The sequence below is a fragment of the Stigmatopora nigra genome, chromosome 14 (genome assembly GCF_051989575.1).
Source record: "Stigmatopora nigra isolate UIUO_SnigA chromosome 14, RoL_Snig_1.1, whole genome shotgun sequence".
Classification (NCBI taxonomy): Eukaryota; Metazoa; Chordata; class Actinopteri; order Syngnathiformes; family Syngnathidae; genus Stigmatopora; species Stigmatopora nigra.
In genome coordinates, this window is record NC_135521.1 from 129,285 (window position 1) to 149,709 (window position 20,425).

Genomic DNA, 20,425 nt, shown 5'->3' on the forward strand with positions numbered 1-20,425 from the left:
TTGGGGGATTGTTTTGATGGAGACAAGACTCATTTGGCGGTCTAAGCGGACCCGAAGTGGTCTCTGGGCCCAACGAGGAGCATCCTGCATTTTATTTTGAAAAGGTGATGCTTCCAGGATTTTTTGGGAGCATCCAAAACATTGGAAATCTCCCACCACTTTTCCCACCGGTGGTGGTGATGTTCTTGATGTTTTTGAAAATGTGGCAGGGCCACAATTGTTTTCTTGGAAGCTCGAAGCCGGCCACCCGCCTGAAGATAGGGGTCACGTGTACTTGTAAAATTCCTGTCGCTCCTTGGACAAATAAAATGATTTTGAGAAATGATTTTTGAAACACAAAAAGCCAGTTCAGATTTTTTTTTTTTTTTTTAGACCAATTCTGGTTTGCAGCCCACGGGCTTTAGGTCCGTTAAGCACTTCTGCTCTCTCCCCGGAAGCTGATGTCACAAATGAGCGACAAATGATCGGAAGGGTAGTGAAAGGAAGGCAGTCGGTCGGGACCTATCTGCTCCTCGCCGGGAATGTCCAGCAGGCCGTCCACTCTCAGGGCGCCCCGGCTGTACCAGATGTAGTCCAGGGTGCCCCGGCTCTCGCCGCCGGGGCGGATCTTCCAGCTGGTGTAAGGCGGCTCCGTCCGTCCGTCGGCGCTCAGAAGCTTGTACGCCGAGTCCAGGCCCAGCGGCGAGGCCCGGAAGCGCCGGTGCACGTCCTCGGAGGGCTCGGCGTTGAAGTCCCCGCACACCACCAGGGGGCGGGTGTGGGCCCCCACCGACGACGACGGGCCCGACGACGACGAAGGGCCCGATGACGGGCCCGACGACGACGACGGGCCCGACGACAGTCCCATCAGGCGGCGCAGAAGGTCGGCGCCCTGGGCGCTGCGCAGCCTCTCCCAGCCGCTCCGGGCTTTCAGGTGCGTGACGGCCACGCACAGCTGGCGGCCCGTCAGTCGGCACTGGAGCACCTGCGCGATGGCCACCTGGTTGGTGGGGACGGCGGCGGCCGACAGGCGCAGGTAGGCGCGGCCGCGCGGCCAGAAGCGCGAGCGGCGGTAGAAGAGGGCGCAGCCGTCCGGCCCGTTGTTCTTCTCCACGTCCAGGCAGGGCGAGCGGGGCTTGGCCAAGAAGCTCCCGTGGTAACCCAGGCCGGCCATGACGGGCCGGAAGGTGTCGTAGTAATGGTCCACTTCCTGCAGACAGACCACGTCGGGGCGGCGGGTGAGGATCTCCTCCAGGATCAGGTACTTCCTCTCCTTCCAGTCCAGGGCCTCCAGAGGACACCGGACAAATGCGTCCTTCCCTTCGCCCAGGGCTGTTGGACGGGAGAATGATGTCATGTTTAATACATACGTACGTACACTTTTGGATCATTGTACTCGTGTACTTGTGCGAGCACGAAAACATGCATTGTAGTTGTCACAATGGCGGTGAGATGCAAAATGGAATGGTGAAGCTTTTTTTCTTTTTTCCTTTCTAACCCAACGCCTCAACTTAACGGACGATTGCTTGCAGGCAGGCCAAGGTATATCGTATACTTGACAAAGAACGGCATGTGGATATATTGCCCAAAGTGATTTGACGGGCGATGGATTACCTTGCGCAAGTATGTTCCACTGCATTATTCGAAGGGAGGGTCCGAGGCGGTGGCCGGAGGACGGGTCTTCCTGGGGACGGATGACATTTCTGCGAGGCCTGGCCGGACGACTCTGCAGGACCTCCTGGCACTCTCGGAGCAGCTGCTCTGGGTCGAGCTGGCTCAGGTCTTCCTGCTCCAGATGCTCCACTCTTTGCTCCGAGGTGCCGCCGCCGCCGCCGCCGCCGCCGCCGCCGCTCAGAGTCTGGGCCAAGGCACTAAACGGCCTGCTGCTCTTGGCGCCCATTGGACAAGCTAAAGAACAAATGAATATATGTATAGATACAGATGTTTTTTGGCAGGAACCCAGACATGAAAGTCTGATTGCCTAACCGCAAAATTAACCTAATAAAAGCCTTCTATACGTTGACACATTGTAATTCAATGCTTTACTTTACTACCCTATATACAATGGCACACACACACACACAGTATACAATACAATACATTATGATAATTAGCATCATGTGTGGTCAAAGTCTCAATTGTTAAAGGTTTCACATTGCTAAATAAGACTTTTTTTCTCTCTCCCCCCAGCTTATTTAATTGAAGGACTTGAATGTTACACATCAGCTTAAATAGGTTGCATAGCAGCGTCCATTGTGTCAGGAGATTCTCATGACAGAACAATTTCCACCAAACAACACCACTGATAACTAAATGACTTACTTGTACACTCGGCCATATATCTAGCATCTTAGTTGTGACTTGTCTCTTTTATTGTATTTTTGATTATTTTATCTTTTATTGGATTATATTATTCTACTAAGATACATTGGGTGGGTGGTCAAGTTGAAAATAGCAAAACCTATCAAACTGTTTTTGATCTAAACATATAGGAGAAGGAAAATGCCATTTTTCCTCTTGTTCTCGGGTTTCCCACCTGATCCAAAGCCGACTGTTTTTCTATTAGCAGTGAATAGGAAAGCCAATTCAGACCTTGATAATTCGATTTGGATCGCAAGAACAGTATACATAACCTTGGTGGAGATCCTACCAAAGAAAAATGTCATTTTCTGAATAGTGTAATAATTATGTGAACTGCAAAGTTAAAAAAAATAAATAACTCATCAGGGTAAAAAAATAAATAACTCATCAGGGTACGAGCAGTAAAATAGCACGTAGTTTTAGTAGTATACACACCAACTATGTACAAGTCACGGGAAATGGGCGGCTCAAATAACTAGTCTGCTCATAAAAACTAATTCCTTCAGGCACTTTAGGGTAAATAAATACATTTTCCCCCAAAATAAAGAAGTTTGTCTCCATTCCTTCAGCTGCAAATAAATACGAGCAGATCCAATAACACTACGTGGAATTTGACCCCAAAATAGTTTAGGCAATATCTTTATAAATACAATTCATTTAAAATACAAAAAAAAAAAAAATATGGACAAGGACAAATTACCTGACACAACTCCCGTAATGGATGTTCCACCAGATTTGACGTGTAAAGCAGTTTTGTCCACCCCCAGGTTATCACGGCGGATCTCCGCGGCAGGTTTTACGGCAGGAGCCGGTGAAATCGCTCTTCTGCTCGGACCTCCCTCCAGCGATGACATACACATTTGGTTCAGAAGAGTTGAATACCGCCGAGTTAAATTCATCATTCAATCAACTCTGTGAGACAACTGGCACAATGACAGCGTGTCACGTTCTTGGGTGGGAGATCAAGTCAGCGATTCAAGCCCCAAATGACGTGCGATCCCCAAATTACCTGTTGACTCATGATTATGACAAAGTTCGACAGAAAGCCGGCGAGTGTTACATCATATAGGGCGAACGGAAACTCGGGGGGCGCAAACGAAGTTGGAAATCCAATTTAGATATTAAAATGGGCAATTAAATCCCTTTAAACTCACCATTGGTCACAGGGACTCGTGTTGTAGTTCTTCATTATGTTTTACATTGTGTTCGATTCGCATATTTTATGTCAAACGAGGTGTGCAACAAACCGTGCTCCCCTCCACGACATGTTGGAATGAACCATGTTGACGCAGGCGCGGGGGGGGGGGGGGGGGGGGGGTTTGGTGCGGAACATTCATCACGCGGACCAGTCAACTGCAACGTCTCACCGTTGTGTCAGAGCCAATTAGAAAGAGAGTTAGGACACTCCCATAGAGACCAGTTCGTAGTATACGATTTTACTTCTGGGTTATGGAGCCTCGAATAGCTCAAAACATGGCTTCCTTCGTATCGATAATATTTGATAGAGATGATCAGGGGGAAAAAAGGAAATTCTCTTCCTTATATGTGAAATATGGGTTACTGTGTGACTGCCAAGTTTGACCATATATTGGCTATTACAGAGACTATGCCTAAATGATGTCAAAGGTCAAGCCATAGGTCAATTACACAAAATTCATCAAAGATTGACTGATACATGGCCTTCATTAAATGAGTCCACCACATACATTTTTCATACAGCAATGTTCATCATTAAATAATCAAGTGATTTTTTTCAGTCAGTGGTTTATTTGTTCTGCCAGGTACTTCCCGTTGGCACACTAAACAAATAATGAACGAATGAAGCTGCTTTCAGTCATCAGTGATGGCTTCTGCCAGCCTTCCCATTCCCACCTGAGCCGCCCAATCAAAGAGCTTTTCACTCAAGTCACTGTCTGCCATCTTAGACACTATCCATGGAATCTTTTCTGCCCCCGTGCTAATAGCTAATATGGAAGCAAACCACAAAAAAGCATGAAAAATAAAGTTAGATATAAAAATATGTTATTTCAAAAAGGTAGGTGTCTCTAAGCATAAGGACACGTGCCATTAGAAGGATTTGGTGAACTTACATTTGATACAAATCTTTTAGCGATGGTAGCCTAGCTGCTTACAGTGTGCTAGCATAGACTTGAGTCTTCATTATCCGGGGCCGTAGTTGTTGAAATGTTGTCCAGCGAAAGGGGGCATTTGAACGTGACAAAGTCACGTTCTCATATTAAAAATGAATCCATTACTGTTTGAAATTAAAACCACTCCGCTGCACAATCCAGCGGCACCGTAACGGACGGCTTCACCCACATTTTGCCGCTGTGATGATAAGATGAAAGCCAATTCTTTTTAGCCAAGCATTTTTTTGGGTCTGAAATCGTACAAGAAGTAACACAAGTATATTTGAAATGTGGTGCACAAATCTCGTTTTTTTTAGGGGCGTATAAATGTCTTGAGTCCCTTTTCAGTTGCAGCTTTAAAAAAGCAACATTTTTAATAGTGCAGGGGAAAAGGCAGAAGTCTTGGGAAAGGAATAAACGTGTAAAAGAAAGATGATGTCGACAGAACAAACTCAAGCTAAAAGAAACATACTCGTGTATCAAAATGCTTTGTACATTTCCATTTACAGTCTTAAGTTTCTATGGCGTTTTCAGCGCCACCGCCGCTTAATTCACTTGCGTTCTAAGGCCGCCCTTGTTAGCGGAGCTCCCGTCGTCGTCGTCTATTGGCGTCATGATTTCATTCTTGGTATTTGCGGGTGCTTGCAATCGTCCAGCAGCCAGTGCGACGGCCGGCCGGCCGGGTAGGGAGGGATCTAGGTAAGCTCCTGCAGCGATTATAGTCTGTCAATGGAGTTCAGGCCCCCAGGCTCCTCATCCTCCTCTTCCTCCTACTCACGAAGCCGGGCTTTCGTCCTCTGCCGCCGCCGCCGCCACCACCGTCACCGGCGGGAGACCGGGGAGGGACGGCGCCTCCGACGACGTGGCTTGCGCCTGACTCCCGGACCACTTCTTGAACTGGGTGGGACTTTGGATGGGTTTAGCCAGGATGAGCTGCGGCAGCGGCGCACCGCTGGCCAGGCGGACGGTGGTGGTGGTGGTGGTGGTGGTGGACTTTGCCAGAGTCTGAGCTAATTGCGCGCTCACGGGTTTGGCCTGGACCAGCTGGGTCAACTGGCCCGACGAGTTGGCCTGCATGAGCGTGGCCAGCTGGTTGGCCGGGATGGTGATGATGGTGATTTTGTCACCTGCTTTGGAAGCAGACGGGAGCACGGTGGGCAGGGTCTGGATCACCAATTTCTGGGGCGCGCCGGCCACCGCGACGGGGGCTCCGCCGGCGCCGCCGGCGGCGGTTAGGATGGAGGAGGAGTTTAATGTCACTTGGCCCAGAGAGTTAGTCATGACCACGGGCATGGCGCGGATGGGCCTGTCGGGGACAAGGGAAAACAAAAAGTCAGTGCAAAGATAGCAAGCGTTAACCAGTAAGCTTAGAAATGGTGCTTTTGAGGGGGGTTCCCGATTGATATCCAGACCAAACGGGATTCGGTCACGAGTTGGAGTTGCGTTCAGTAGCATGCAAAGGTGGCAACAGAGTACTCGTTGAGGAGAGCCGAAAACACGTGGGTGCCAATTAGACGAGTTGCCAGACCTGGCAGTGCTGCTGTTGGGGATGATGGTGACGTAGGTTTGCTGAGTTTGGAAGGCGGCGACCGGGTTGGCGCCCAGGATCTCGGAAGCGTGCTGGCCGGACAGCACGTCTTCGCCCTCGTCGTCATCCTCGATGACCCGGATGTTCTTTGGCATGTCTTTGAATTGGTAGGCCAACCTCTGACCCTCCACCTTGGCCAGGATGCCGCGCTGGTAATAGTACCTGCAGGTGAACACACGTTTGGCTTTAACTCCCACGTGCGGGTAGGCCACTTTTGGCTGCTGTGGCGTTGGCCGACCTCAGGGCTCGGCCCATCGTTTCGTAATTCATATCGGGCTTATTCTTGTGTTTTCCCCAAAGTTTGGATACGGCCTTGGAGTCCACCAACTTGAAGATGCCCTTTTCCCTCTGCATCCACTTAATGTACCTTGGACATGTGTTTTTGTCCTGCAACAGCTCCAGCAAAAACTCCCACAGGTAAGTGGTGTTGCCTAGGAGGAATAAAAATTTTTTTTAAAATAAAAACATTCTGGCTCACATTTTGACACCCACAAAGTTGCCACAAACCTACATTTTTTGGATGGTAAATAATAAAGACAGGTATCAAAACAGAGACAACATTTGTTTTTGTTTTTTGTTTTTGTTTTTTGTTTTTGTTACCTTTCCCTTCCCTTTGTCTCTTTTTAATCCCCAGTTCAAAGGAGCCATTGGATGTAGGTTGGTGCATCTTTGTTTTTCGTCCACCTAGTATTCAAAGAAAAATCAATCCATCATTATTTAACAGACAATTCCACTGCAGGAGCAGAAAAGTGGTGCAGACTGAGACCTCCTCTCTTCTTTTTGGAAACGGGTTCACAATCGGGGGCGATGGGGAAGGGTTCTTCCTCCTCCATGGGCACGCACTCTGTAGAAACCTCCACCACAGTCTCCATCATCACGTCCTCGGCTGGAGACAGTTCAAATCATATTCCTCCTCGTGGTCACGGATAAACGGAGTCCCGTGAGAAACTAGTCGCGCACGCGCCGACAGCTAACGTAACGCCAGTGTTGTTACCGGTGTTGCGGTCTTGCAAGCCTCCCGGAGACTCCATATGCAGAAGAGCTTCCGCTGCTTCAAATGTTTTATCAAAACACACCATGTCCTGACTGGAAATCTCCACTAAAAAAAAAAGACAAAAGGGAGGTGGCATATCAGAGACCATAATCCAACTAGCAGACCTGAAACACTCCGCCTGTTATTATATTTTTTAGACTGCTAATCGCACCTGAGGCTAAAGAATAGACAAGGCGGAGTACAAAAAAAAAAATTAAAAAGGTACAAAGTCCATTTTTGGCAGGGCCATTTTATGATTTGACTCACTTACTGCCATTAAAATAAAGCATTTCGACCATAACACGCCAGAAAATGGGCACAGCGATGTAATATAAATCGAGTGTCAAATGGCTGATTTAGGAATGTGATCTCACCCGTCTCCGTGACAACCTCCTGCTCCTCAGCCACATCCTGCATCAGGTAGGTGTCGTCGTCGTACACCAGCACCTGCGCGGAGTAGCACTCCTCCACTTGGGCGCAGGCCACCTCCTCCACGATGACGGCGGGAGATTGGTCCTCCCGGACGGCGGCCACGGGCCCCGTCTCTTCCGCCTCGTCAACTCCTTCCACAATCAGCGCCTCTTCGTGCTGCTGAATGACCTCTTCGTGCTGCTGAATGACCTCCTCGTGCTGCTGAATGACCTCCTCCTCACCTTCTCCCACAATCACCGTCTCTATCTCCTGCTGAATGACTTCGCCATCTTCCTCTTCCTCGGTAGGCTGCTGCTCACACTGCAGGTTGGCGAGATGGAAAAAATATATATATATATATATACGGTGGTTTCCTTGCTCGACTTCAACGTAACAATTATGCACAAATCTGATAAGACTTTTTCCTTTAACCAGTGCATTTTGCCACTCCTATAACGCTGAGGAATGTCATACTTGTTGAGGCTCCTCCACCATGGTGACATACTCCACTATATTTCCTCCTCCATCTGACACCACCACAGAAGTCATCACTCATTCCTTGGAAAATAAAATTGAATGAAAAGCACAATGAATCACTCAACCGTAACATCGGTGTATCCTGTATCTGACGCTAAAGTGGATCCAAACACATAGATAAATAGATGAATAGAGCAAACGTCAATTCAATGGTAACTCCCCATAAATATAAACAGCTTGCGCAGGGAGCAAATAAGTCAACAGATTTGAATTGTTTTCGCTTGTGCATATAATTTGATACTTGCTACCACGTTTATACACGTTACCTCATCGTTAAACAATAACAATAATGACCATCATTCTATGAATTGGACTTTTTGGACGCCCATCACAAATGCATACATACAGCGGATGACCCCATGTCGGGTGAACGGCGTTGATTTAAATAAACAATTGACGTTTGTCGACGGAGGAGTTGATTTATGGAGAATTACGTACGAGATCACAAGTCCACAAGCTCCGTATCAGCTAGTTCCGAGTGCGTCGCAGGCTAATGTTTACTTTATTGTACGGAGTGTTGCAACGCGACGCTGAGCCAAAATCAGAAAATACTTTGCGACGAAAATGTTTTTCATACGATTGCTAAAAACTGCCATTGTTTGGCTGAAATATTTGAGGAAAAGACGCGTGTTTTAGTTTAAGTCTGCGATTGCATTGACAGGAAAGAGTAGCTCGTGTAGCATTAGCCAACTAGCCACACTCTAGGAGAGTTACCGTTACATCGGGAGAAAGGTTCTTGATTCCCAAGAGTAACAAAGTACTTTATTTGTGGAACGAAGACACATGATTGCAAGCCAGTGATGTGCATTAAGTTTCATCTTACCTTGCTTTTCGGTGCAGTTAAATACGACGCGCCACGGCGAGTGCTACCGGGGCCTGATTTAGCCGTAACTTGACTGGTCAAAAAAGGAAGAGTTGGGAGGAAGAAAACCGATTGCACGTTTCCAAAATAATAATTGGTAAATCCAGTCACCGTCAAAACTGTTTGCCGACGACCCTTCAAATCGTGTTGGTGTACCGATTATAAAGTCGCTTGCATGCCTTGCTTGTGTTTTGATCTGGCTCGATTGTAAAGCTAGCAAGCTAGCATGTAGCTATCCGGCGCGCAGTCTCGTAAACTACACGGAAACTGCGGGTCAAAGCGTCGACCGCTATGACGTTACCCGGACGCGATATTAGAATACAAATGCAAATGATGGCAGTCCCTATGTGCACAAATGTACGAAAAAGCTCCCGAAATGGGAGCTGGAAAAAAAATAAAAACATTAAAAAAGAAATGCTGCGACATTAAATGAACTGTCAATTAACCCTGACCAGAGCATGTTGTCACAATTTTGATATTATACATGAGTGGAAAAAGCTCACACACGCACATGAATATATATCAATATATATCTCCGATATGGCGTTGCCCCTCGCCCCTGACAAGGATAAGTGGTGTTGAAAATGAATGAGCTTAGACAAAATATTTATACATATAGCTCTTTTTAATGTCACACGACCCAATGAAAATTGACATTAGTGGCCTAATGTTTTGCTTAGTGAACATACTGTGTATCCTAAAGAATAGAATGAAAACAGGAGAAACTATTGAGGTAGTTGTCTGCTACTGGGTTAAACTTTTTTTCCCTTCCTTCTAATAAAAGGTAAAGGCAAGGTAACAACTGGATAGGAATGGTACAGTAAAACAAGAACACTGCTGTGACAATATAGTGAAATTCTAATGGTGTATATCGTGTAAACGTCCCACCCAGAATGAATACTTGATCATTTGAAACATGTATCAGTGTTGAAGAAAAAGCTCAAACGCCAGCAATGTTTTCGACTACAAAGATGTCTATGTTAACTCTGTGGCTCCCAACTGACGGGGTGCGTGCGAGTGGGTGAGAGCGTGAGCTCTGAAAGGCTAAGCCATTTCTAAAGCATTAACAAATCCCAAAGGGTTAACAGGGCCTAAATGTGACAGTGAAGAGATGCACATTTGACCTAAAGACAGCACAATGCTCCTGAGCTTTCAATTCCCTGACAGATACAAAACATCCTATACACGTAGTGAGTAGTATGTGCTTTTTGTTTGCACACATGACTTGTGTAGAATTTTTTAAAAAAGCTCCAATTTACTGTGTCCCAGATAATTTGTGACAATTCACTTGCTAGTATTTGATATCATTATTCTTAGGCTGTGTTTGAGATATATAATAATCACGATTGCATATGGCGTAGTGTGGGGTTGACCTCAGAATGTTCAATGGAGAACACCCCTCTGTCCCATTTGTGCATTTTCTGGATGGAAAACAAGGCACATTCCTCTCCTCCCGCTCGTACACAGGAGCCATCATTCCGTCCGTTTGCTGTGATGAAGGAGACAAATACAGTGATGAATATTTTCCACCTTTCAGAAGTCGGATTTAATTCCTTTCGCCTTTTTCTCACCACTACGACGAAAAGTATCATTGCGAAAAACAAGGAATTTTTCAATCAAGTCTTAGACCAGGCCAATGTATGAGAAGAAGTGTCCTTTGTACACTACCTTGTTTGAATTTACTGCATTTGGATCCTGAGAACATGGCGGTTATCCTGCGGAGCACAATATCAACATGCTGGTTAGTTTACATTGACCAAATGGTGGTGACTGATTTTTTAACATCAAGTTGCAAGCACTGATTCTTGATGCCGTTTATCGTTTTACTCGACACTAAAATCGTTCAGTTTTTCTTTTTTTTTCTTTTAAAAGCCCCGATGAGCTTTAAAATGGGTGAGGGGAAAATGACGCCATTGAATGTAAAAAACAAACAAATGACGCCATTGAATGTAAAAAACAAACAAATGATGCCATTGAATGTAAAAAAACAAACAAATGACGCCATTGAATGTAAAAAACAAACAAATGACGCCATTGAATGTAAACAAACAAATGATGCCATTGAATGTAAAAAAACAAACAAATGACGCCATTGAATGTAAAAACAAACAAACAAATGACGCCATTGAATGTAAAAAACAAACAAATGATGCCATTGAATGTAAAAAACAAAAACAAATGACGCCATTGAATGTAAAAACAAACAAACAAATGACGCCATTGAATGTAAAAAAAAAACAAACAAATGATGCCATTGAATGTAAAAAAAAACAAACAAATGACGCCATTGAATGTAAAAAACAAACAAACAAATGACGCCATTGAATGTAAAAAACAAACAAATGATGCCATTGAATGTAAAAAAAACAAACAAATGACGCCATTGAATGTAAAAAACAAACAAACAAATGACGCCATTGACTCTTACTTTCAACAATCAAGGCAATATGGCATAATTACCTCATCTTCTGGTCCTGGGATGATCCTCCCACTCAACGGCGCCACTCCCAGCACTTTGGGAGACTTAGCGGCGGCCCTGGGTGTTCCTTCCAAAACCACAACCATGTACTCTTTCTTGGGATCTTTTTGCACACTTTCCTCTGGCGGTGAGGGAGCGGGCTCCACATTTGCTCCTTCTGTCGGAGGAACATCCTCAACTGCCGCTTGGACTTCAACCACGGGAGCAACCTCTGCGGGGACTTGGACATCTTCAACCTCCAGTGTAGGGACAGCCGAGACAGGCGGGGACTCTTGGCTCGCCGACAAACACTCTACAGGTGGCGGGGCCTCTTGGGCTGAGGGTTCCTCCGCCGCTGGTGCGGCTTCTACAACCACCGGGGCCTCCTCAACCACTGGTACAAGCTCCAGTGGGACCTCTTCCATCGGCGTCCAGGCCTCTTCCGCTGGCAATGGTTCCACCGCCGTGAGTTCTCCTTGTATTGGTTCCTCCTCCTCCTCCTCCTCCACCGTCGGCGGAGCCTCCGCAGATGCCGAGGCCTCCCGGACCGGTGGGGCCGCCTCCGCAGATAGCCGGGTCTCCTCGACTGCGACAGGTGAGGGCACCGGCTCGACCACTGGGGACCCCTCTACTGCCGGGACCGCTTCTAGCGCCTCCTCCACCGGCTGGCAGTCCATGACCTTGAAAGACGCCGGCGTGAGTTCTACTTGCAGGGGGAGCTCCCCAATGGTTAGCGGGTCCTCCCGGACCAGTGGGACTTCCTCCGCAGATAGCGAGATCTCCTCGACGGCCGGGGCCGCCTCTCCAGATAGCAAGGTCTCGTCAAGCGCTACAGGTATGAGCCCTCTCTCGACAAGCGGCAGCTCCTCTACTGGTATCGGGAAATCTTCAAGCCGTGGGGCCACGTCCCCTAGTGTTAGACACTCCTCATCTGGCCCCGGGGCCTCTTCCACGGGTGGTGCAACCTGCGCCGCTGTCGGGGCCTCTTCGTCCGGCGGCGCAACCTCCCCACGGCCCGGCAATTTCTCCCGCGGCGGCGTGGGCTCCACCGCCAGCTCCACTGCCCGCCGGGCCACGGCTAAGGCTACTATTTGCGTGGCTAGGGCCGCTTCCTCATCCAGCGTTGCCGCCACTCCTTGGGCCGGCGCCACTTGATGGTGAACTTGCGTTATCTCCGGCGGAGGGCGAGCGCTCGGCACCACTGCAACATAAAATCCAGCCGGCCCAACGTCAGTGATGTTCACGTGGCGTCGGGCTCATTGGAGAGTGCTAGTCGAGCCTACGGTTCGTTTTGCGTGGTGGCCGGAAGCCGGGGGTGGGTGCCGGAGCACGTTTAACTCTGAAATTTGGAGCGCAGCTACCTCTGACGCCGCGGCACGACGGCCATGTCGACAAATTGAGGACAATGGTAAGCGTTGAGGAGATAGCAGCTTTATTTCCAATCCAATATACAGTAAGTGTTCACAGTTACAAGAATAATTCTCTGCACGGAAGTACTGTAGTTAGCTACCACCATATCCAAGTAATGACTTGTTTTTTTTTTTTTTGCACTCCCCGTAGACCTTTCAGCAGGCGTTAAGTTCAATTTAGAGCCATTTTTTTGTGTGCATGTGTGTGTGTCCCTTGAGAATGGGAAAGGAGCCCAGGCAGGCCTCAGAGGTAGCTGTGGCCCCCTAATGGGAGGAAGTCATACCGTTGCTTTGGGGGTCCTCGGGAGCAACTTGCTCCTCGGCGGCTCCGGCGCTCTCCTCAACAACTTGTTGGGCAACCGTTTCCTCTTCCTTCTCCTCCGCCGCCGCCACCTCGGCGGCCACCTCGTCGGCCACCTCGTCGGCGACCCGGTCGCCCTCGACAAGCGATTCCGAGACCACGTCCGACACGCCATCGGCGGCGTCTATTTCGGCAGCTACTTCCTCGCCGGCTTCTTCCGCCGATCCCTCTTCATCCCCTACGACACAAGGAGCAGATGAATATGACGGAACGCCGCGGCCATTCATAGACGGGACATTTGTGCTAGTGCCGGGCAACACGGAACCGACCCAAGTCAGCCAAGGTCGGCCGGATGGTGCTAACCGTTAGCCACGGTGTACATTTGGAATGATTTGACGAAAGATTAGCAAACGGTTCACCGGGGCGTTTTTTTTTTTTTTTCTTTTGAATTGTCCCGTCATCCATGTAGTTAATGTCATCAACAATGACATACAGAAAAGATCATGTGGAAAGAGTCGTAGAATGACATTTGGACACACGTATAGAAATATCTACTAGCTTCGTACACAGTAATAGTCTCCGACTATTAATGCCGTGTCTGTCATCCGTAACGGGATATAAAAATAGAAATATCCGTTTTTTTTTTGGTCAACGATATCGCCCAGCACTAACCAAAGCGGCCTCAGTGAAGAGACGGTTGGTTTAAACGTGGACTCTGGACATGCGGGGGTTCCAAAACAGCCTGTACCGCAATGAACGGGGGGGGGGGGGGGGGGGGGGGGCACATGCTCAAGACTATTTTCAAATCCAATATTAGGAAAAAGTGCAATCGGGAAGAACCTTCTTCCTTTTCAGCTCTTTTCACAACTGATTGTGAAAGGTGGTGTGAAGCCCAGGCCGTTGCAAATCAAAAGAGACACTTTTCAAACTCAAAAATAACCTCGGTAAAAACTGATTGGACAATATAAAGCGCATGCCAGCCAGCACAAGGGAGAACAAAAGGAAAGTGGAGGATTTGCTCAATGAGATGACAAAGTGGCATAGTTGAATATACTTTCTTACCATTCAATTTTCAAGCTATCAGGATTTCTGCAAGTGGTGAAGGATTAGTGAGGACAAACACTCGGGGGAGTAATTGTGGGTCATGGGGGGGGGGGGGGGGTAAAATGGGGGGGGGGGATTTTGGTCCCACACACAATCGATAATCCAAGCTTGCCACCACAACTCCCCAATATCATGCCATCATATTTCAAAAATCATTCTTATTGATTAAGAGCACAACAATGCAGACTACTTTTGCAATCGCAGTCAAACGCAGGTGTGTGTGAATACAGAAAGGAGTACATATCTCCATTTTAGTGGTGCAGTTTAATTGGGTGTCCTCAATTGTAGTATGGACGCCGCTATATATTGTACTTACCCCGAGGGGGCCACGGTTTAGGCGTCCATTCTTGCTTGGGCCTGGCTTTGATTTCATTAATGCGATCATTGAACCTGGCACTGTCGGTAGACACGGTATTGACGGCCTATGGAGACAAATGGCACAGCGTTAGTGAGCTGCCATTTGGACCAAAACTTTTTTTTTTTCAAAACACATTTACGCACATTTACAACAATTAGCCTATTATTAGGACAACTGGCCCCACTTTTCTTTTTTTGACTGACATGCAAAGGAGTGGAAGACATGAGCCTCCATGGCGGCCAATTGGATTCAAAGGAATCTACAACTCACATATGACACGGCACCAACGAAGGCTCCACCACAAAGCACAGCGTAGACTATGTTTTCCCCAGAACCGCCAGGCATCGATGACATGGGCCTTCTTTGCAAGCCTGGAAAAGCGGGAAGAAGAAAAAAAAAAAAGGATTTCAAAAAGGAAAAAAAGAATGACATAAAACTACAATAGCAAAGGCACGGACAGAAGACTCTCAATCCACCGCTCACCAAGTCAAAAATGCAAATCCCGTTAAGCGCGGCAAGGCAAACTAAGACGAGTGACCTTGCCATAAAGCAACATGTGAAGAGTAGCTTTGTCATCATCCCATTGGTTCTTTTCCTCGCTCATGGAGCTCGTTTTTTCAACAATGTCATCATCCGTGCAATTTGGTGGGCTGAGCCAGGACATGGCACGCATGTTATTAGTAAAGCTGCTATAATCCCCCCCTCCTCCTCGAAATGAGAAAAGTCATGGATGTCTTCGGCAACACTCATTTCATTTATTACAATGTGTCTAGAAAGCGGAAAAGAATGTGCTTAAAATGGGGAAAACCTCATTTTGGGGCCATCGGGTCAATGTAGGTTTCATTAACCTTGGCGCATGATAAATAAACATTGGGCTGCGGTCACGCACATGTACCACGTGACTCTTGGTAGCCATCGTTTCTATACGGCTGGGGTCAAGGTCAAGTAGAAACCAAGTGAATATTACCTGACCCTTTAAATGACCTCGTAAATATTGCAAGCGTGCCAAAACAATCAAATGATAGAACATGCCACCGGTGCTGTGGACGGGGTTTCCTCCGGAACAACGTGTACTATTTCAGGGGGCGGCACGACACGCGTCCAAAACGACCGATTTAGTTCGCTTTAGCTGCTTCAATGCGCTCACCATCCCGAGGCAACTTGAACGCCGTTCTCCTGGCTAGAGTTCCGCACCTTTGCCACACGGACCTGCAGGCAAACATCTCCGCGTTGTGTGATGTGGTGGCTGGAGGGTGACTTTCTCGCAAGTGCCTTCCGTGGCTGCACGGGAACGTGACAAGGGGGCGGGGCTTCGCTCGTCCTTTTCTTCTTCTTCTTCCTTGCAATTCCGGCAGACTCGACATCCGTGTGGCGTAACGCTGCCTTTCCCTGACATTGGTTTCGCCGTCCCTCGAATCCTTCAGTTCATATTCGGCGCCTTGTTTCCAATTTGTCTATTTTCAAAGACTGTTTGATCAAATATTGGGTTACTTTGGACAGGTTTTGTCGGGAAGCGTTTCGATTAGTCTGAAAGGAGCAAAATGGAGGACCGGTGGATAAAACTGGTACTGCAGCAAGGATTATTCAAGAGCTGACAAGCCTTCCGCTTCGGGTTGCCAGATAAATAGTTCGCAGTGGAGAATCATTGTGCGTGATTTGAACCGCGAGGGTCGCAGGGGGTGCTGGAGACTATCACAGCTGTCTTTAAAACAATGATAACACGGCGAGATCGGGTAAATGGGATAAAAAAAGATATTTTATTGTAAAAATGCACAGTTTCAACAGGTAAAATAAAACATGGTGGGCGTTTAGTTTATGTGATTAGACAGCCATTAACAATATGGGAACAAATTCCCAGTGGAAACAAAGTGGGAGGGACAAGAATTTCTTTGTGAATGTGTTCCTGCAGATGCACATTCATTAAAACAATTTCAACTTTCATAGGCAGAATGAAGACAATCATGCCCCACCTTCCAACTGTTACACATAAATTGAAAATACAACAACTAATAATGATGCTAGATAGAAGAGAAAAAAAAACATGGCAAGATGTTGCTTCTGTGTCTCATTTCACAATGTTTGGAAAAGATATTTTACAGACTTGTTTCACGCACACGAGCACTACCAAATGAAGAAGCTGACATTGTATTTATACTACAAATGATTCTGACGCCAAGTATGTAGCCGTTGTCCTTGACAAAGCCACGCGAATGGACTCCCTCCAATGTTGACGTGGTTTTACAGGCTGTAAAATTTGAGACTTCGGTCCATTCCCGCAGAGCTGAGGAAACGAGCGTTCTCCCCGAAGGCCACCCCGCTCACCAAACCTGTGTGGTCTACAAAGGCAATTCGTCAACGACTGTCTCGAAGCCCGGACGTCGTGGACCGCAATTCGTCAACGACTGTCTCGAAGCCCGGACGTCGCGGGCCCGACCGTCCAAAGCGCCCGCTCACCTGTGAAATTGAGGACCTCGGACCACTGTTTGCAGATGTAGACGCGGATGTCGGACCCTCCTACGGCCAGGTACGTACCGCTCTGGTCAAAGACCAGGGATTTCACCTGGAAGAGCAAGAAAAAAGGTCAAATGTGCTCATCCGCTCAACGTGTCCTCTTTCTAGACAAAATTCCACTGAGAATGCATTTGAAATCAAAATAAAAGAAAGCAATGCCTTCATGACTGATGTTCTTTTGTGTATTCTACCTCATAGTTGTTGTCCAGTGTAATAGTCTTGAAGTTTTTCAGTTTCCTCAAATCCCAGAGTTTTAGAGAGCTGTCCTGTGCACCTAAGATCAAAATAGGACAAAGATTTAAAAAAAAAAAAAAAAAAAAATGGTTTGGAGAATAAAACTGATGAGCATTTGAGTTATTTGATTTTTTTTTTTTTAAACACAAGTGGTGCTCACCAGTAGCCAGATAGTATCCATTCTCCGAGAAAGCGATGGAGGTGACGGGACCAGAGTGACCGGGGAAGTTGGCTACGTTGGTGCGCTCCTTCAGGTCCCAGATCTTGATCTGAGAGTCAGCCGTTCCGGTGCCAAAGATGAGACCGTCGGGGTGGAATTGAGCACAGGTGAGGGCTGTGAAAAATGGGAATGTTAATACCCATTCAAAATAGAAATACTTTTTTTTTTTTATTGATGCTACATTGAGAATGGCCAAAACTCACCACAACCCGCACTTTCGTCCGTGACCTTGGTAAGGACTCGGCCAGTCTGGATGTCAGAAAAGGCCCAATACTGGAAAACAACAGCAACAACAAGTCATTCTTTGTACAACCCCCCCACACCATTCTACAAAGTCTGAGCTGCCTGTGAGGGATATAGATATATAGATATATATATATATTTTTTTTTTTTAAGTGTCTGAAAATACCTGATCCTCAGAGGAGCTGAGCAGGTAGTCCCCAGTGGCATGCAGGGACAAGCCGGTGACGCCCGCCTCGTGGGCGCGCACCACTTGGACGCAGTTGCCCCCAGCGACCGACCACACGCGGATGGTGGTGTCGGGAGATGCGGAGAAAACCACCGACTGACAGGGGGGGAGGGAGCACAACCACCATAAATACGCCACAGCCATTCGACCAGATGTGGAAAAAGAAGACGGTAGCCACCTGAGATGGATGGTAGATGACAGACGTGACCTTCTTGCTGTGACCCTTCAGCGTCGCCACTATCTGCTCCTCGCTCTTGTCGAACACCACCACGTTCTTGTCGGCGCCGCCTAGGGAAGCGCGGCGTCAGAGCTTTGTTTTCCCGCCACCGAGCAAAGACCGTCTTACCGGTGAGCACTTTGTTGGTGTCTGAAGGACACAGGTCCATGGCCAGAATCCCTGGCACGCTAGCACTGTGAAGACCCTGAAAGCCAGAAAAGCGCACACCCCCCGTCCGTCTCAGACTTGGCCACGTGGGCAAATATCAAAAGGACCACTTTCCCCGCCCGACGGGGACTTACGGCGTGAGAGGCCACTTGGCGGTATTTGCCCAGGTCTTCGGATCGAACCAGTTCCTCCGGAACAGTTTTTCCTCTCTGGAGAAAAAGAGCATCGACGACGGCTCGAGACCACAACTTGACAATGGTTTCCGTGGCCGTATTGTCCACCTTACCTTCTTTCTCTCGGTGGTGAGAATGGTGGCTTTGTCTTGAAGCTGGAAAAGCACCATAGCACTCGTGTCAAATATAGCCGTGGAATCGGGGGAGGAGCCTCGAGCCATTTACCTTCTGAATGATCTCCGGAGTCATGCCCACTTGCTCGCTTATCTCCATAGGTTCGCCAGCGGCACCCTGCATGCAAAAGCCAGACAAAAAAAAACATCCGTGAGGGAGAATTTTGGCGCACGCCACAAAATTGTTGACTCACCACCACGGCGGGCTGAGAGGCGGGCGCCGATTGAGGCGTGATCAAACCGGCCTGAGGTTTGAGCGTGGCAAGAGCTGCGAGGGTGCGACAAATGGCGGTCACTTTTCACAAGGACGCCGGGGAAGGCGCGGCTCGGGCGAAAGCTACCTTCTCTGGCCGCCGTGACCTCTTTGGTGAGTCGGGCGATGACTCTGCACGCCGCGTCGTGTTGGTAGAGGGCGTGCGACAGCTCTTGGCGAGTGGTCTGCAGCTGCTGCCTCAGGGTGAAGCTGTGAAGCATGACGGCATCCTAAAAGGGGTCACAAAGTGAGGCCGTTTCATTCAATGGCACTTAAAGAGAAACTTTCAGGGCGTGTGGATGGAACTAAAGGTGACGTGGGGAGCACTAATGTCATAAGTGAAAAGTCTTTCAAAACACGTACCCATTCGTCTTGGAGGGATTTGAGAATGGCAGGAATGCTTGTCGCCGACGGTGCCTTTGGTCGAATCGGATGGGACACTGGGAGAAAAGTTTTACAATGTCAGAACTCGTTACACATGAAAAAAAGATTTATCTATGTATACAACCCTTATTATTCTCATCAATATTGCTGCCCAGGGAAAAACGTTTCAATAGCTGTTTTCATGTCAATTCCCTTCTTTTATTAGACACCACAAAACTAAAAGTGAGTGAGTAAAAAGCGACGGCTAACTTTTGAATAGAGTTCCACGGTAACGATCGCGGTCCCCGAAAGGATTGAATATTCCCTTCTATTTTGTGACAAAACCTAAAAGTGCCACGCGTTTTTTTCAATGACACCACAAGGCGCGAAAAAGAATCAGATAGAGAACCGTACCAAATTTGACCAAAAAAACGGATGATCCCGCATTTTGAAGCCATGTTTACCTTTGATATCGACAAGTTGTTCCTCCGACAGCGGTTGTCCATTCATCGGGTCGGTCCCATTCTCTACGATGTACTTCTCGATGAGCCGGCGTTCAAAAACTTGGCTGGAAACCGGAGAGACGCACGGGTGCTCCGGCACCTCGTTTGAAACTGAAAATGCAAGCCATTCACCAATTTTGTCACTATTTGGAACCCACGACCAAATGAACGCGGCGGCCCATGTTGGAGTTTCGGTAACGCTGCATGGCCGCCAGCCTCGGCTAATTCAGCTACTAGCCTTAGCACGGTCGCAAAGTGAGCTTTTGAATACTTGCGTCCACTTACTTGCGCAAACCAACGACATTCTCCCGGCGAAGTCTTTCAAATCCCGTGTGATGAAGGTCTGAGGTGCGTTTGGTTAGTAGAATGCCGTGCGGGGCTGTTAATGTTGCCAATACTATATTTTGTGCAAGTTGGAGTTAGCACGCTCTTCTTTCATTGCCGCTCCGACCGCAACTTCTTTGGGTAGGATATCCTTGGGATTTCGGCGCTGCACTGCCACCCGGTGGTTGGGCGTAAAAACGATACCAAAGAAAGGAGCAATATTGGCCTCCATGAATGTACATACCTTCATAAAATTTCAAGATATTTATAATGTATCACTGATATAT

The 20,425-nt window shown here is 47.8% G+C and overlaps 4 protein-coding genes across 8 annotated transcripts; all 4 read right to left on the minus strand.

Annotated features, from left to right (window-relative positions):
• Positions 1-57: 57 nt before the first annotated feature.
• On the minus strand, positions 58-3,624 carry LOC144207023 (nocturnin-like). Of its 2 annotated transcripts, none has more exons than XM_077732200.1 (4): positions 3,495-3,624; positions 3,041-3,263; positions 1,594-1,887; positions 58-1,311 (listed from the first exon to the last, which is right to left on the minus strand). In XM_077732200.1, exons 2-4 carry the CDS (start codon positions 3,240-3,242, stop codon positions 410-412), a joined length of 1,398 nt encoding a protein of 465 aa, XP_077588326.1. In that variant the 5' UTR covers positions 3,243-3,263; positions 3,495-3,624; the 3' UTR covers positions 58-409. The 2 variants fall into 2 exon arrangements, with proteins under 2 accessions (XP_077588326.1, XP_077588327.1); XM_077732201.1 differs by lacking the exon at positions 3,495-3,624 and adding an exon at positions 3,350-3,413.
• A 475-nt stretch (positions 3,625-4,099) lies between these two features.
• On the minus strand, positions 4,100-9,205 carry LOC144207189 (ETS-related transcription factor Elf-2-like). Of its 2 annotated transcripts, XM_077732502.1 has the most exons (10): positions 9,012-9,205; positions 8,862-8,934; positions 7,976-8,059; positions 7,465-7,822; positions 7,052-7,156; positions 6,824-6,943; positions 6,658-6,741; positions 6,296-6,488; positions 5,998-6,219; positions 4,100-5,775 (listed from the first exon to the last, which is right to left on the minus strand). In XM_077732502.1, exons 3-10 carry the CDS (start codon positions 8,048-8,050, stop codon positions 5,244-5,246), a joined length of 1,689 nt encoding a protein of 562 aa, XP_077588628.1. In that variant the 5' UTR covers positions 8,051-8,059; positions 8,862-8,934; positions 9,012-9,205; the 3' UTR covers positions 4,100-5,243. The 2 variants fall into 2 exon arrangements, with proteins under 2 accessions (XP_077588628.1, XP_077588627.1); XM_077732501.1 differs by having other exon boundaries at positions 4,101-5,775; positions 8,862-9,205.
• Positions 9,206-9,506: 301 nt separating this feature from the next.
• mgarpa (mitochondria localized glutamic acid rich protein a) lies at positions 9,507-16,072 on the minus strand. Of its 3 annotated transcripts, XM_077732503.1 has the most exons (7): positions 15,678-16,072; positions 14,801-14,901; positions 14,489-14,594; positions 13,052-13,306; positions 11,361-12,559; positions 10,569-10,615; positions 9,507-10,389 (listed from the first exon to the last, which is right to left on the minus strand). In XM_077732503.1, the coding sequence occupies exons 1-6, from the start codon at positions 15,892-15,894 to the stop codon at positions 10,580-10,582; spliced, it is 1,914 nt and encodes a 637-aa protein (XP_077588629.1). In that variant the 5' UTR covers positions 15,895-16,072; the 3' UTR covers positions 9,507-10,389; positions 10,569-10,579. The 3 variants fall into 3 exon arrangements, with proteins under 3 accessions (XP_077588629.1, XP_077588630.1, XP_077588631.1); XM_077732504.1 differs by lacking the exon at positions 11,361-12,559 and having other exon boundaries at positions 15,678-16,002; XM_077732505.1 differs by lacking the exons at positions 9,507-10,389; positions 10,569-10,615; positions 11,361-12,559; positions 13,052-13,306 and adding an exon at positions 14,126-14,157 and having other exon boundaries at positions 15,678-15,873.
• A 194-nt stretch (positions 16,073-16,266) lies between these two features.
• Positions 16,267-20,319, minus strand: prpf19 (pre-mRNA processing factor 19). Its single transcript, XM_077732506.1, has 16 exons — positions 20,100-20,319; positions 19,776-19,925; positions 19,312-19,388; positions 19,037-19,178; positions 18,890-18,963; positions 18,748-18,813; positions 18,636-18,677; positions 18,484-18,558; positions 18,311-18,386; positions 18,143-18,252; positions 17,905-18,060; positions 17,699-17,768; positions 17,436-17,609; positions 17,233-17,315; positions 16,985-17,090; positions 16,267-16,866 (listed from the first exon to the last, which is right to left on the minus strand). Exons 1-16 carry the CDS (start codon positions 20,116-20,118, stop codon positions 16,769-16,771), a joined length of 1,518 nt encoding a protein of 505 aa, XP_077588632.1. The 5' UTR covers positions 20,119-20,319; the 3' UTR covers positions 16,267-16,768.
• Positions 20,320-20,425: the final 106 nt, after the last annotated feature.

Excerpts from the sequence above, each read along its gene's own strand:
- LOC144207023 (XM_077732200.1), bottom strand. The coding sequence starts at position 3,242 with ATGATGAATTTAACTCGGCGGTATTCAACTCTTCTGAACCAAATGTGT. Across the intron at positions 1,888-3,040 it reads CATTACGGGAGTTGTGTCAG|CTTGTCCAATGGGCGCCAAG; the intron begins GTAATTTGTCCT and ends TTTGTTCTTTAG. Across the intron at positions 1,312-1,593 it reads GTGGAACATACTTGCGCAAG|CCCTGGGCGAAGGGAAGGAC; the intron begins GTAATCCATCGC and ends CCCGTCCAACAG.
- LOC144207189 (XM_077732502.1), bottom strand. The coding sequence starts at position 8,050 with ATGACTTCTGTGGTGGTGTCAGATGGAGGAGGAAATATAGTGGAGTAT. Across the intron at positions 6,944-7,051 it reads CTTGCAAGACCGCAACACCG|CCGAGGACGTGATGATGGAG; the intron begins GTAACAACACTG and ends AACTGTCTCCAG. Across the intron at positions 6,489-6,657 it reads GAGACAAAGGGAAGGGAAAG|GCAACACCACTTACCTGTGG; the intron begins GTAACAAAAACA and ends TATTCCTCCTAG.
- mgarpa (XM_077732503.1), bottom strand. The coding sequence starts at position 15,894 with ATGTCGAGTCTGCCGGAATTGCAAGGAAGAAGAAGAAGAAAAGGACGA. Across the intron at positions 14,902-15,677 it reads GTTCAAGTTGCCTCGGGATG|GCTTGCAAAGAAGGCCCATG; the intron begins GTGAGCGCATTG and ends CCGCTTTTCCAG. Across the intron at positions 10,616-11,360 it reads TCCCAGGACCAGAAGATGAG|GATAACCGCCATGTTCTCAG; the intron begins GTAATTATGCCA and ends TGTGCTCCGCAG.
- prpf19 (XM_077732506.1), bottom strand. Across the intron at positions 18,559-18,635 it reads TCACCACCGAGAGAAAGAAG|AGAGGAAAAACTGTTCCGGA; the intron begins GTAAGGTGGACA and ends CTTTTTCTCCAG. Across the intron at positions 18,387-18,483 it reads GCCAAGTGGCCTCTCACGCC|GGTCTTCACAGTGCTAGCGT; the intron begins GTAAGTCCCCGT and ends TCTGGCTTTCAG.